This window comes from Chrysemys picta, chromosome 3 (genome assembly GCF_011386835.1).
Source record: "Chrysemys picta bellii isolate R12L10 chromosome 3, ASM1138683v2, whole genome shotgun sequence".
Lineage (NCBI taxonomy): Eukaryota > Metazoa > Chordata > Testudines > Emydidae > Chrysemys > Chrysemys picta.
Window position 1 is genome coordinate 151,061,755 of NC_088793.1, and position 13,805 is coordinate 151,075,559.

At 45.9% G+C, this 13,805-nt stretch overlaps 1 protein-coding gene and 1 long non-coding RNA gene across 15 annotated transcripts in view; one reads left to right on the plus strand and one right to left on the minus strand.

Moving 5' to 3' along the window:
* DAAM2 (dishevelled associated activator of morphogenesis 2) overlaps nucleotides 1–13,805 on the plus strand; it is a 243,033-nt gene that overhangs the window by 88,614 nt on the left and 140,614 nt on the right. For 13 of the 14 annotated variants that reach the window (XR_010599842.1, XR_010599841.1, XR_006174048.2 and 10 more), the window contains one exon: nucleotides 13,138–13,340. Coding sequence is in view for 11 of the 14 variants with exons in the window: in XM_065589271.1 (XP_065445343.1) it covers nucleotides 13,167–13,340 (174 nt within the window). In the remaining 3 variants the exon portion in view is untranslated. Of the gene's footprint in view, nucleotides 1–10,008; nucleotides 10,146–13,137; nucleotides 13,341–13,805 lie in introns of those variants that run through there. The other variant, XM_005289500.5, reaches the window with a different exon arrangement.
* The window catches only part of LOC112060523 (uncharacterized), a 48,125-nt gene that overhangs the window by 13,375 nt on the left and 20,945 nt on the right, over nucleotides 1–13,805 (minus strand). The gene's annotated exons all lie outside the window — the stretch shown is intronic.

The following is a 13,805-nucleotide window of genomic DNA, read 5'->3' on the forward strand; positions in this document are numbered from 1 at the left end:
GTCTGAGTTATTACTTCACTCATATTTTACCTAGCCTCACTTGACTATTGATTGTCAAGCCTATTTTTAGGAAATAGATTTTTGGGGCCTACTTACGTTTCACCACATTTCTGTACAACATAAACAAGCATCAACTCTATAGGCTTCCCCTTGTGGAATTAGAAATAAAGAGATGATGTAGTTCCATATTTATATGCAGATCTGCATATCCCACACCAGCTCTTGACCACCTTGCACAGGCAATGTCTTGTCAGGCATAAATGTGATAGCCTACCCAGTAACGTAAAATGTAATCTCTGCCTGTGAGAAGTTACAGGTGCCATGGGATCTCTGAGGTTCTCAACGATCTGTGCCTTAATAGAAAAATTCATCACTGAAAAATTATTGAAGAGAAGAGTGATGAGAGAGTTTGCTTATGAAGGAATCTCACAAAGCATATACAGCAGAGCTGGTCTAAAGGTTTGGGTGGGCAGGCTGGTTGGCTGGCTTCTCTTTCCACTGGGAGAGTCTAACTTTGTTTGGTGGGAAGGCGAAATCAATGATTCAACTTAAAATGTAACACTTCTTCAGTATGTTCAGAGCCAAGGTTTGCTCTCTGATGGTATAGCTAGCTGTAGGCTCTGCAGACCAGCTTAGGAAATACATCTCTGCTGCTGTAATGAACCTCCTTTGCTTTTCAATATTTTTCAAAGCGAAGTTTCACTCTTCTTTTCTTTCCTACATTCCCCCAAGTTCCACATGTTGACTGTGTTGTGTGAATTAGTATTTCTTTTTGTTGGTTTGTTTTAAACCTGCTGTCAATTTCATTGTGTGACCCCAGGTTCTTGTGTTATGTGAAGGAGTAAATAATACTTCCTTTTTCACTTTCTCACACTAGTCATGATTTTATAGACCTCTATCATATCCACCCCTTAATCGTCTTTTCCAAACTGAACAGTCCATCTTTTTAATCTCCCCTCATTCGGAAGCTGTTCTATATCTCTAAGTGCTTCTCTGTACCTTTTCCAATTCTAATAGATCTTTATTTGAGATGGGCAACCAGAACTGCACACAGTATTCAAGGTGTGGGCGTACCAGGGATTTATATAATGGCATTATGATATTTTCTATCTTATTATCTATCCCTTTCCTAATGTAAGCGGGGGAATGGTCCCGCTATTGTGGGGAACTTTCCTGGCTTCTGCACTACCCCAGTGAAGTGGGCTAGCGAAAGGATCTGAGTCCTTGCTCCCACTTCCTTTACCCAGAGGCCTCCCTGCCTTCAAGGACTCCCCTTCCACTCTCCTGTCTGGCAGAGTCCTTGTAACCCCAACAAGGCTGGGCGCAGGATTCTTGGGGGGGCCTCAACCCCCAACCCTGCTGTGGTTGCCTAGGACAGGGGCTAGGGTGTCCCCACTCCGGGGTACTCTCTGCACTGGGCACCTCCCTGACCCACTGATCATTTCACACAATTCAAAGCAAATACAAGTTGTTTAATTAACAATTAATTTAAAAAAAAATAAGGAAAAATGGGAAAGGTTAAAGGAAAACACATCACCCTGCTCTGTGACAGGGAACATCACAGACTGTATCTCTGGACATCAGGGCACTTCACAGTCTGTTCCTTGTAGGTCCCAGGTCTCCTTCTCAGGCCCTGGCAGTTCTGCAGGGATGCTGTGGGTTGGACACTTGCAATGGTGGTGGCCACTCCCACCTCCGGGCTTTGGGTGGTGGGACCCTTCTTCCCAGCGTCAGCCCCCCGTTGGGTTAAGATCCTCCTCCCAGTCTGGCCTGCAAGGACCCTCGGCTGGGGGTATCTTTCTGCACTGGGCCCTTTGCCCAAGGTTACCATATTTAAAAAATAAAAAAAAAGGACACTCCACGGACCCTAGCCCCGCCCCTTACCCTGCCCCAACTCCGCCCTTTCCCCGCCCCTTCCCCAAAGTCCCCACCCTAACTCCCCCTCCTCCCTCCCAGCCACGCGAAAAGGGCTGCCCGAGCACTATCGGCTTTACGGTTTGCCGGGCAGCCTCCAGACCCTGTGCCCCCGGCCGGTGCTTCCCCAGCGCAGCTGGAGCCCGGGAGGGGAAGCGCCGGCCGGGGGCGCAGGGTCTGGAGGCTGCCCGGCAAACCATGAAGCCAGTAGCACTCGGGCTTCAGGCAGCCCCTATGCCTCCGGACCCTGCGCCCCCGGCCGGGCACTTCTCCTCCCCGGCTCCAGCTGCTCTGCTCCTCCCCTCTCAGACTTCGGCTCTGTTTAAGAGCCAAGCTGTCCGAGCCAGCGCTACCGGCTTCGGGCAGCCCCCCTTGCCTCCGGACCCTGCGCCGCCGGAGCAGAGCAGCTGGAGCCGGGGAGGAGAAATGCCCGGCCAGCGGCTGGGGTCCGGAGGCAAAGGGGACTGCCCGAAGCCGGTAGTGCTGGCTGGGGCAGCTTGGCTCTTAAACAGAGCCAAAGTCTGAGAGGGGAGGAGCAGAGCAGCTGCGGGAGGGGAAGTGCCCGGAAGGTATTCTTCCCGGACATGTTCGGCTTTTTGGCAATTTCCCCCGGACGGGGGTTTGATTGCCGAAAAGCCGGACATGTCCGGGAAAAACCGGACGTATGGTAACCCTAACTTTGGCTGGTCCCGGTTGCTCACCACACCTGGCTCTGTAGCTGCAGCTCTGCTCCCAGCACAGGATCTGTTCTCTCCCTGGGCTGTGTCTGACCCTGCTCTCTGCTTTTCTGGTCACTCTGGATCTGGCAGGGCTCTGCTCCCCAGCTCAGCCCGGGCCCCTGCTTTCTCCTTAGCTCTGCCCCACTCTGTCTGACCCAGGCAATTCCAGCTCACATGGAGGACGGGGACCCCCCTGGCCTCCTGATTCCCTGATTAGCCTGCCCGCCCTGGCAATCAGGCTCTGAGGCTGACCTTGAGCATTGGCCTCTCCCCAATCTTTTAGTGCTGGGAGCTAGCCAACCAAAACACCCCCACTGAATGTTAGTAAGGGGGCAACAGTCCCCTTACACTAACATTGTTCGCTTTTTTTGACTGCTGCTGCACATTGAGTGGATGCTTTCAAAGAACTATTCACAATGCCTCCAAGATCTGAGTCATTAATTTAGACCCCAGCATTTTGTATGTATAGTTGGAATTATGTTTTCTATTGTGCATTACTTTGCATTTATCATCATTGAATTTCATCTGTCATTTTGTTGCTCAGTCACCCAGTTTTGTGAGATCCCTTTGTAACTCTTCACAATCAGCTTTGGACTTAACTGTCTGCAAACTTTTGTCATCTCACTGTTTACCCTTATTTCCAGATCACTTATGAATATGTTGAACAGGGCTGGTCCCAGCCCAGATCCCTGGGGACCTAGCTATTTACCTCTTTCCATTCTGAAAACTGACCATTTATTCCTACCCTTTGTTTCCTATCTTTTAACCAGTTATTGATCCATGAGGACCTTCTTTCTTCTCCTATGACCACCTACTTTGCTTAAGAGCCTTTGGTGAGGGAACCTTGTCAAGGCTTTCTAAAATCTGGCCAAGTACACTATGTCCACTGAATCACCCTTGTCCACATGCTTGTTGACCCCCTCAGAGAATTCTAGTAGATTGGTGAAGCATAGTTTCCCTTTGCAAAAGCCATGTTGACTCTTCCCCAACAAATCATGTTCACTTATGTGTCTGGCAATTTTTTTTTTTAAATATAGTTTCAACCAATTTTCCTGGTACTGAAGTTAGGCTTACCATCCTATAATTGTCAAGATCGCTTCTGAAACCTTTTTTAAAAATTGGTATCACATTAGCCAACCTTCAGTCATCTGATACGGAAGTGGATTTAAGTGATAGGTTACATACCATAGTTAGTAGTTCTACAATTTCATACTTGCATTCCTTCAGAACTCTTGGGTGAATACCATCTGGTCCTAGGGACTTAAACTAAACAGTAATATCAATTTGTTCCAAAGCCACCTCTATTGACCCCTCAATCTGGGACAGTTCGTCAGATTTGTCACCTAAAAAGAATAGCCCAGGTATGGGAATCTCCCTCATGGTCTTTGCAGTGCTAGCAGCTTAACAAAGAATTCTCTTTACATTAATCTGAACTGAGCTGTCTGACAGAACAGTGGGGGCAAAGACATGATGGTGAGCCTCTTGCACGTGACAATTGCTGAGATAGCACATTGCTTGAAGTTTGTGACTTTTCATACAGAGTGAGCACAGGCTGTTTGGGACCTTTTGCATGTGGAACATGATTTCTGAGAATAAGAAAAGGATGTTTCTGTCTCCCTTCCTCCCAGCAGAATGAAGAGGGGATTTAGAGGCTGCCCTAGAGAGAGAGGGCCCTTGCAGGCAGTTGGAGTGTATCTCGTCACATGTGGCTAATCCATCTGATAAATCTCGGGGAAATTGCATTAGGTTAATTGTGTTTGGTCACTGAGCCAAGTGGATTAGAAATGAACACGTACTCCCTGTCAGAGGAAGAGGACATCTTTATAATTAGATCTCAGGCAAAGATCCAGACCCCAGCTCCCAACCTGAGCCGAATCACAGACTGGGCTGTGGGGTGAAAGCAAGGACTGAAGTTAGCGTCTCAAATGACAGTGAGCTGTTCTGTGTTGTAAAAAAGGCCAAGACTGCACAGCCAAGAACAGGAGGGAGGGGTGTTTCAAGCATGATAGTGGGACTCCTCCAGGGAGAAATTTCCCATTGATTCTCAATATAACTGTCTAGAAGCAGCTACTAGCAAATGTTTGGTGTATTTATAGCACTTTCCATACAAGCATCTCAAAGTATAGAATCATTAAGATGGTCAAGAAGATAGTTTTCACTCAGTATGTTGGAGATTTGAAAATAATTTTGGTTTCCATAGATCTAGAGAGGGAACAACTTTTTGTTTAAATATTTTTGACAAACTTTTTAGCAATCATCTTCAGTGAGAAAAGTGGGGGGTGAGGGGAGAAATTATTTCCTTCTATTTTGCCCCATCATCTTCCCCTTTTCCTCATTTACTTCCTCTTTTCCAATTTACCTTTGAAAAAGGGAAAGAGTAAGAGGGGGAAAAACAAAATCATTTTTGGAGATTTTATTGAAGAAATACCCAGGGGAAAAAAAACATTTTTGTATGTGTAAAGGGGCCATTTTTTCATCATTTTTAAACCAGCTGTAACAATCATTAAACATTTAAGGGTCCCAGTACCCTCTGACGGGCAAGCTCAGGTGTGAGAGAGGCTGTACTCTCTATTCACATGCACCCTCTGCCTGGTTCATTTTATAAAATACTTTGTGTTTCATTCTGTAATCCCCAGTAATCTATATTTTAAAACCCTCCAGACATCTCATCTGTCTACAGTTAGTGTTATAACAACATGTAGGTAGCATTTCACACCTCTGAGTCAGCGTGGAACTCCATCCTGGGGCTGGGATGTGGACCTGGAAAATGCTACTCTAAATATAGGTTATGGGATGGAGTGGGGTGCTGGAAAGCTTTTACTACTACAAGTTTGGGATAACCATGTTACTCATGTGAGCTCTGTAGGCATTCCCTGACAGCACAGCTATAAAACTTTTATTGCCATTTGAGTGGTCTCAAGCCCAGCTCCCCATGAACAGCTGTCTGTATCAGAAAAAACACCATGAGAATGGTTAGTAATTGCCTCCTTGGTCAGCAGAGAAGGCCTGGAGATTGACTTCTCATTGCCTAAGGGTGGCCACTGCAGATAAGAGTTGAGATGCATTCATATCTCAGCTTGTACAGCTAGTGCCTGGGCTGAATCTCCTCAATAGAAGATATATCTCCACGGCTGTCGAGCTGTCTCACCAGCACTGAATTCACTTGCGAGAGGTGTTATCTTCTAGATGAGAGAGCAAAGCTGAAGTCCTGGCCACTGCTAATACTTAAAGACCTCATGGCACTTTTTGTAACCCCAGTATCCTGGCCAAATTTCCATCTGGGTAATGACACCTCCATGCTCCCCAGATTTTGGTGAAGAACTCTCTAGGCATAGTTCCACATTTTCAGTGCAGTTACACCAGTGCCAATAAGAAGAAAAAACTCTACAGACCTCAATGGTGTATCTCAAACTTACACTGTAGGAGAGAGCATCAGCATTTGGTTAACAGTTTGGGGCTGCTTTAAGGAGATGCAGAGTAAGTATAATTGTTGTTATAACTCTAGCTCTGGCCTGGAGTATCATGTAGGGCATCAGACAAGGAGCAGGCCCTGAGGGAATGGAATGGAAAAGGGCAACCTCTCTTGAGTTGCTCTTGTGAAAACATGTAGGGCATAAAGCTGCTCACCAGCTAGAAAGAAAGAGACATCCTCTCCCTTGCTGGTACAGTATAGCACAACATGGTGTGTTATGTGAGGGTGTTTTTGCCTTTCTTGGTGTGGATCACTGTCCGAGACTAGATTCAAATTTAGGCTGGCCATTGGCCTATTCCAGTGAGATTCCAAAGTTCTTATGAATGTGCCTTGAAAGCCGACATCCGTCTCTGCTGGCTCTATCGATCCCACAAGCATATAACAGTCATTACAGCTTTGGCATGGACAGCAAGGGAATGTGGGCATTCCACAAGTGCAATACAGGGCACCTCTGCCAGGGCTTGTGCCTTTTTCTCTCAACTGCATGAAAGAAGTAGCCAATGCCCTCAGAAGGGGAAGGGAGATGTAGATAGGATAATCCAGGTGGCAGAATGTGGGGGCACATAAACTGCACCAAACGTGCAATGCTACAGGCTGATTGTATGTTTTCCATACAGGATATTCCTGAAGTGCTGTTGGATTGACACGACACTGTGTGTTAGTCTCACTGAGTCTCAGTCTCCATGAAAGCACAAGGCAGCCTTGTTCTGGCAGACAAACAGGATAAAGGGTCCTGGGGCAGGTTAGGACAAATGTACAGCGATAGCATCCAGCTGTGTTGCAGCTGATCTGGCATCCAGTGGCTCACTTCACCTGCCTTTGCTCCTATCCCCTGCCTTGTCCCCAGAGAAGCCTGACTTTGCAAAAGGGCTTTATTTACTCTCCAAGTACAGTTTATTCTGCAGATTAAGTGGAAAAAAATGAAGCCCTTAAAAAAAAAAAAAAAACACAAACAAACCCCTGAGCTGTCAAACAACAAGTCCCTTAAAAGGGCAAAATATGCAGCTTTCGATGGACTGCACAGATCCCTCCTTTCAGACTGCTGGCAGGAGACTTCCTGTTTGGATGGGGTGCTCACAATGGGTGTTGTGTTTTGAGATCCGTCATTTCCAACCTCCTCACCCCTTTCATCCCAGCACCTCAAGCCCCTCAGGCCTGGGTCCTGTCAAGACTAGATCTGGCAGTTAAAACGTAAACTAGAAAGGGTATGTTAGTTGTGAACAATCCCTCCTCTACCCAGCAGGGGATAACCCCTTGATTCATGAAACAGCCCCAAAGTACTTATCTATTTTAAAAAGTGATGGGGAAAAGTGGCCTTGCTGAGTTATTGCTGTCCATGAAGGGGCTCATCGATGCCCTTACCTGTCTGCTTACTGGACTGTGACATGCTGATTTCTCCTTTATTATTGATGTTTGTTTGATCAGAATGAGAGGTTTTTGATCCTTTCACAGCCTGCAGATGAATTCTCCTTCACGCACACTTTTTGCAAGGTAGGCTTTATAGTACTTGGGTTTCTAAGCCACTGCAGTGAGAGAAGGAGAAATCAAGCAAGAAGTTGTGCCCTATGCTGGCTGCTGAGTTTTATTGATGAGTCTCATTGCTGGGAAGTGGGGAGGGGGACTTGTGTGATGAGTTTCCTTCTCCTCCATCATCATCTTCATTTCTGCTGCACCTTGGTACATATTTTCCCCCAGAAGTGGAACAGGTGAAACCCCAGTTGAGACTTTTTCTGATTAAATTCCTGGCCTGACTGGAAGCAAGCTGTTCTATCATGAGCCTATTGTCATATGATTTCCAGCCCAATTATACTGACTCAAACAAATTTCCAAACCTTTTTGAAGGTTTCCCCCATCAGTATTTCTCATTCAGGGCATAGTGAAGATTGGCACCATTTTTCCATCTTATTCATTTTAGTTGCAAAAACAGCATGTGCTGGGTTAGAGATGGAGAAATGTTGTCCTTTGATTGAAACAACAAAGTCTTGTGAGAACATGAGAACTTGCAAAGTGGAAAAAAAAATGCTATATTTGCTCAACTTAGCATTCACTCTTTTCAGCTCTCTGTCTGACTCTGGAAGGACGTTGACATGGAATTTAACCGGATGTTTTTGTTTGTGGAGTTGTATGGAACTTGATTCTTTTTGGTTTCTATCAAACCTTTTCATTTGATTCACATGGAGTTGCACCCTCAGAGTTTCATTTTGCATTTCAGGTTTGAAAGAAGCCCAAATATCCGATGGGGAAGGAAGAAAAAAAAAAAACAGCCCAAAACTAAAATGAAACACTTCATTTTGTGTTAATATTTTAAATCAGTCCCTAGTATGCTTGGAAGGTTTTTCTGAATCTGAGGAGAACTTTTGACAAACAGGTTGAGTTTTGAGTTTATTTTTATCAAAACCCCAAATCCGGTGTAGTGCAATGAGTGTGTCTGGATTTTGTGGCAAAGTTTAGCACAGTTCAGTTTGCTGCTCCATGATTCTCACAAGTTACTTTCTCATCCCACCCAGGAATTAGCAATCTAAAATCACTCTACCATAAGAATCTGAAGACCTCAAGACCATAGACTCTGAACCAGGCGCAGTAAGCAGAAACAGATTAATGGCCTCATTATTAGGGCCCTACCAAATTCACGGTCCATTTTGGTCAATTTCATGTTCCTAGGATTTTAAAAATAATATGAAATTTCATGATTTCAGCTAATTTCATGGTGTTGTAATTGTAGGAGTCTTGACCCAAAAAGGAGTTTGGGGGGGGGGGGAGGGGGGGTTACAAGGTTATTGTGCAGGGGGGTTGTGGTACTGCTACCCTTACTTCTGCACTGCTGATGGTGGCAGGGCCGCCGAGAGCGAGTTCGGGCCCCCCCAGCAAGGGTGGACTGGCTAAACAGGGCTGACGAGGGGGGGAAGCTGGGCCCCCTTCCAGACCGCCGGGCCCCGGTAAGGCGACGAGGCATGGGAAGCCAGGCCCCGGGCCTCCTTCCAGACTGCCGGACCCCGGTAATTTGTACCGGCTTCCCCCCACTTTCATCGGCCCTGGCTGGTGGCGGTGCTGCCTTCAGAGCTGGGTGGCTGGAGAGCAGCGGCGGCTGGCTGGGATCCCAGCTCTGAAGGCAGAGCTGCTGCCAGAAGCAGCGCAGAAGTGAGGATGGCATCGTATGGTATTGCCACACTTACTTCTGCGCTGCTGCCTGCAGAGCTGGGCCCTCAGTCAGCAGCCGCCATTCTGCTGCCATCCAGCTCTGAAGGCAGTGCAGAAGTGAGGATGGCATGCTATGGTATTGCCACCCTTACTTCTGTGCTGCTGCTGGCGGGGCACTGCCTTCAGAACTGGGCGCCCGGCCAACAGCCGCTGCTCTCTGGTTGCCCAGCTCTGAAGGCAGTGCAGAAGTAAGGGTGACACTACAGTGGACCCCCGTTCTCCCCCCCCCCCCAATAACCTTGCGAACCCCCTGCAGCCCCCTTTTGGGTCAGGACCCCCAATTTGAGAAACCCTGGTATTCCCCATGAAATCCGTATAGTATAGGCTAAAAGCACACAGAAGACCAGATTTCATGGTCCGTGACATGTTTTTCCTGGCCATGAATTTGGTAGGGCCCTACTGGTTATTCCGAGGATCTTCCTGATCAATGTGTGGGCTACTAAACATTTCCTGATGGGCGAGGTTTGTGTTTCTTCTCTGAATATATATGGCTCCTTTTCAGACATCAGGGATGTTTTTCTGTGTGAGGGGAAGATGTCTTGAGTTGCTCCTGTTAATACATCACTTTTCTGAGCAATGTATCCTGGTGCCCATCTTATTCATTTTTTTTTTTACCCAGATTATCCATATCCTTTCATAACATTCACTGTCCTGGAAACTATCTTCACTATAAGGTAGACAGGCTCCTAAGCTATGAAGACCTGTCTGATTCTGCTAAACAGTTGTCTCCAACAGAGAACTCAGGGGGATCACCAGACCACCTCCCCACTCTTCTTTATTCCTTATCTTTTACAGTGGGAGTGAGCGTTCTTCTCCAGGATAAGAATCAGTCCAAGATTCAGGTCAGATCCTCAACTATACTAAGGTCCTTTAAACCGTTCTGTCAGTGGAAAGGGGCCTTAAAGTGGCCATAAATAACATTTATACTCACATTAAGGCCTCTTTACATTGCTAGAGTGGTGTAAAGTGGTCTTTGTGTAAATGAAAGCCCAGGCTATTGTATTGTGGTCTGTTTTTAAGCATTTCAAACCCATGTGCCTGATACGTGTGTCAAGGCTGCTTCCCCACTCTGAACTTTAGGGTACAAATGTGGGGGCCTGCATGAAGACTTCTAAGCTTAACTACCAGCTTAGATCTGGTCTGCTGCCACCATTCCCAAATGGATTCCCTTCCCTGGGAAGCCTTGAGAAACTCTTCACCAATTCCCTGGTGAATACAGATCCAAACCCCTTGGATCTAAAAACAAGGACAAATCAATCAGGTTCTTAAAAAGAAGGCTTTTAATTAAAGAAAAAGGTAAAAATCATCTCTGTAAAATCAGTATGGAAAATAACTTTACAGGGTAATCAAACTTAAAGAGCTCAGAGGACCTCCCTCTAGCCTCAGGTTCAAAGTATAGCAAACAAAGATAAACACTCTAGTAAAAGGTACATTTACAAGTTGAGAAAACAAAGGAAAACTAACATGCCTTGCCTGGCTATTTACTTACAAGTTTGAAATAGGAGAGACTTGTTTAGAAAGATGTGGAGAACCTGGATTGATGTCTGGTCCCTCTCAGTCCCAAGAGCAAATGACTCCCAAACAAAGAGCACAAACAAAAGTCCCCCAAGATTTGAAAGTATCTTGTCCCCTTATTGGTCCTTTGGGTCAGGTGCCAGCCAGGTTACCTGAGCTTCTTAACCCTTTACAGGGAAAAGGATTTTGGAGTCTCTGGCCAGGAGGGATTTTATAGTACTGTACACAGGACAGCTGTTACCCTTCCCTTTATAGTTATGACAACGTGGGTCAGCACCTGGTGTATATATTGGCCTGTGTAAAAGCACTCGGCAGCAAATTGGTTACACTAGTGCTTCCCAAGTTCTGGCATTCGTATCAGCTGGTACCTACAACTTGTGTGTCTGAAGCTGTAGCCTTCTTTACTTTAATAAGTTTGTGTTCTGGGCCCTTGTGTGCAATCAGGGCCAATCTTTCACTGTAACCGACAGTGGAGTCAGGATGCTCCAAATCTCAGTATCTGTTGTGAGCAGCCAAAACACCTGTTTCAGGTTAGAATGTGCACAAGTGAATGGATGAAAAGCGTTGGCTGTTATAACACGGGGATTAGTCCAATAAACAGACATGTTTAGGAACAAGACAAAACACAACCATTCTCCAGCAAGCCAGCAGCGGTAAGAGATTCATTCCATTAGATGAGGGGAGCTGGGGGCTACTAGTTTTACTGTAGAATAGTTCTGGGGATCAGATGTTTTCATTACAAGGCAGCACTCCAAGTTTCCTGAGGTGTCTGCCTAGTATCTAGGAGCAAATTCTTGCAGTGAATCAGATATGTAGGACTCATAAATCTTTGCTTTTGATTTCTCCAGGGCAATACCACAGACTGCTGACCCCACCCATCTGTCTTCTGGAAGGAATATGGGGTGGAGAGGGGAGATTACCAAATAGCTGTTTAATTAGTTTGACTCCTCCCACTCCTCTTTGCCATTGTGAACTGTGCTTTATTCTGTGCACCCTATACAGTGAAATTAGGAAGGGGTTAGGTCAGTGTGCCAGGTAGAAGACAGTATGATATGCCGAGTTAAACCACAAGTGTATATAGAAGGGGAAATAAATACAGATAGAAATTTCCTATGACTGTTAATGTCAGTTACTATTCCTTGTTTCTTCATCACTGAGTGTAATTCTGATGGAACTTGCTGAATTGAGGGCCCCAGAACGGTTGGAGACTGGAGTCCCCGTCTATCCCCAGAGCAGAGTTAGCATGAGCAGCAGCACTGCAAGCTTCCCTCACAACTAATATGCCTTAGTCCTGACCAAGAAGGACCCACTCTGGCAAACCAATTTTTGTGTGTGTAAAAAAAAAAAAAAAAAAAAAAAAAAACACTTCAGTAAGGGGTTTTTTGCCAAAAATAACTGGAAAATTCTGAAAACATGAACATTTTCAATTTTTTTGGGGGGGAGGGCAATTTAAAACAACCTCACTTGGAAAGAAACATTTTGAGTATTCTAGTTACAATTTAGTTTGAAGTGGCTCCCGTTATTGCCCTGCTAAAGTAGCAGTTCTCGAACAGTAGTCCTATGCAGAGCCACCTCTGTCGCTGTGGGGGAGCGTGCAGCAGTCTTTAAGCAGTGATTTTGCCTGATGATTTTTTTACCCCAGCCCCCTCCAGGACTCTCAAGGTTTCTAGAAAGCTTTTTTAGCCACCAAAACTAAAAGACTCCCCCAACCCCCAAGTCCTTTGCTGCACCCTGTGCTCCTGGTTAGCCTGCATTGTCCCCTGCCGTTTCAACTGCTTCAGTATTCTTTGGCACTTCCTGTCCTAAACTGTTGTGCAATATTGTGTTCTGCTCTTTCCATGTCCTCCATCATTGGTGTCTGCTGTGTGGGGTAAAAACTGTTGCATTCTGTCCCAGAGGGGTTTTCTGTCAGCTGTGGGTGAATTAGGCAGCTGTGTGTGTCAGTTTCAGTGGAATTTTCCAAAGGGCTTATCGTTGGCCTAACTCCTCTCCAATTCAAGTCAGTGTTAAAACTCCCACCGATTTTGATTGGAGCAGACTTAAGTGAATCCTGACTGCTTTGAAAGTCCCAGCCTAGCTCTGTCAAACCTTTTGGGAACTTTTGGGATGCAAGATGCTATATAGCCATGGGAGGTGGTGGTGATGTATTAAGCCTTGACTAACCAGTCCATCTAGATGGCTTTTTTTTTTTTTGTTCCTTAGCATGACAGATCAGTCTGTTCTCTGCCTGTTACACTGATGGCGATGACAACCACAAATAACCTGTGCTGGATGGTGCAGATTGTCATTTAATGGCTTCTCTTCCTGTCTTCTCTGCAGATCATGATCAGTAGATAGCATCTCACACCATGACCATGGCTCCCCGGAAAAGGAATCGTCATGCTTTGGGGTTTCTTTGCTGCTTCGGGGGAAGCGACCTCCCTGAAATCAACCTCAAGGATAATAACCCCCTCCAGTTCCTGGAGTTCTCTGTCCCAATCCCATCAGCAGAGGAGCTCAATGCTAGGTTCTCTGAACTTGTGGTGAGTTTCTGCCATTGACCTTATGTTTTACAGGGTGTGGGAGAGGTTTCCTGTGGGGGTAATGCAAGTTCTTTGGGGCAGGGACTCTTTTTTTTGTTCTGTGTGGCACCTAGCACAATGGGGTCCTGGCCCATGACTGGGGCTCTAAAGTGCTGTGATGATGCAAACCACACATGATGATAAGGAATCATAACTTGTTGGGAGCTGGGAAAAACCTCCAGTGAGTTGTGTAGACTACTTCCCTATGTTGTGGTAGGGTTTAGTTAATCACTCTTGAATAGAAGGCTGTGTAACTGCTGCCTTGAATAGTTCTTTGCTAAGATTCCAAGGGAAAAGATGGACAATTACTTGGACACCAATAATATTTCAGGTCTGAATGGGATTAAATCACTACCAACAGTGATTCTTTCTTACAGGGTTAGGCAGATAGCCCTACCAATATGCCATGGAAGAAATTGCTTCCCA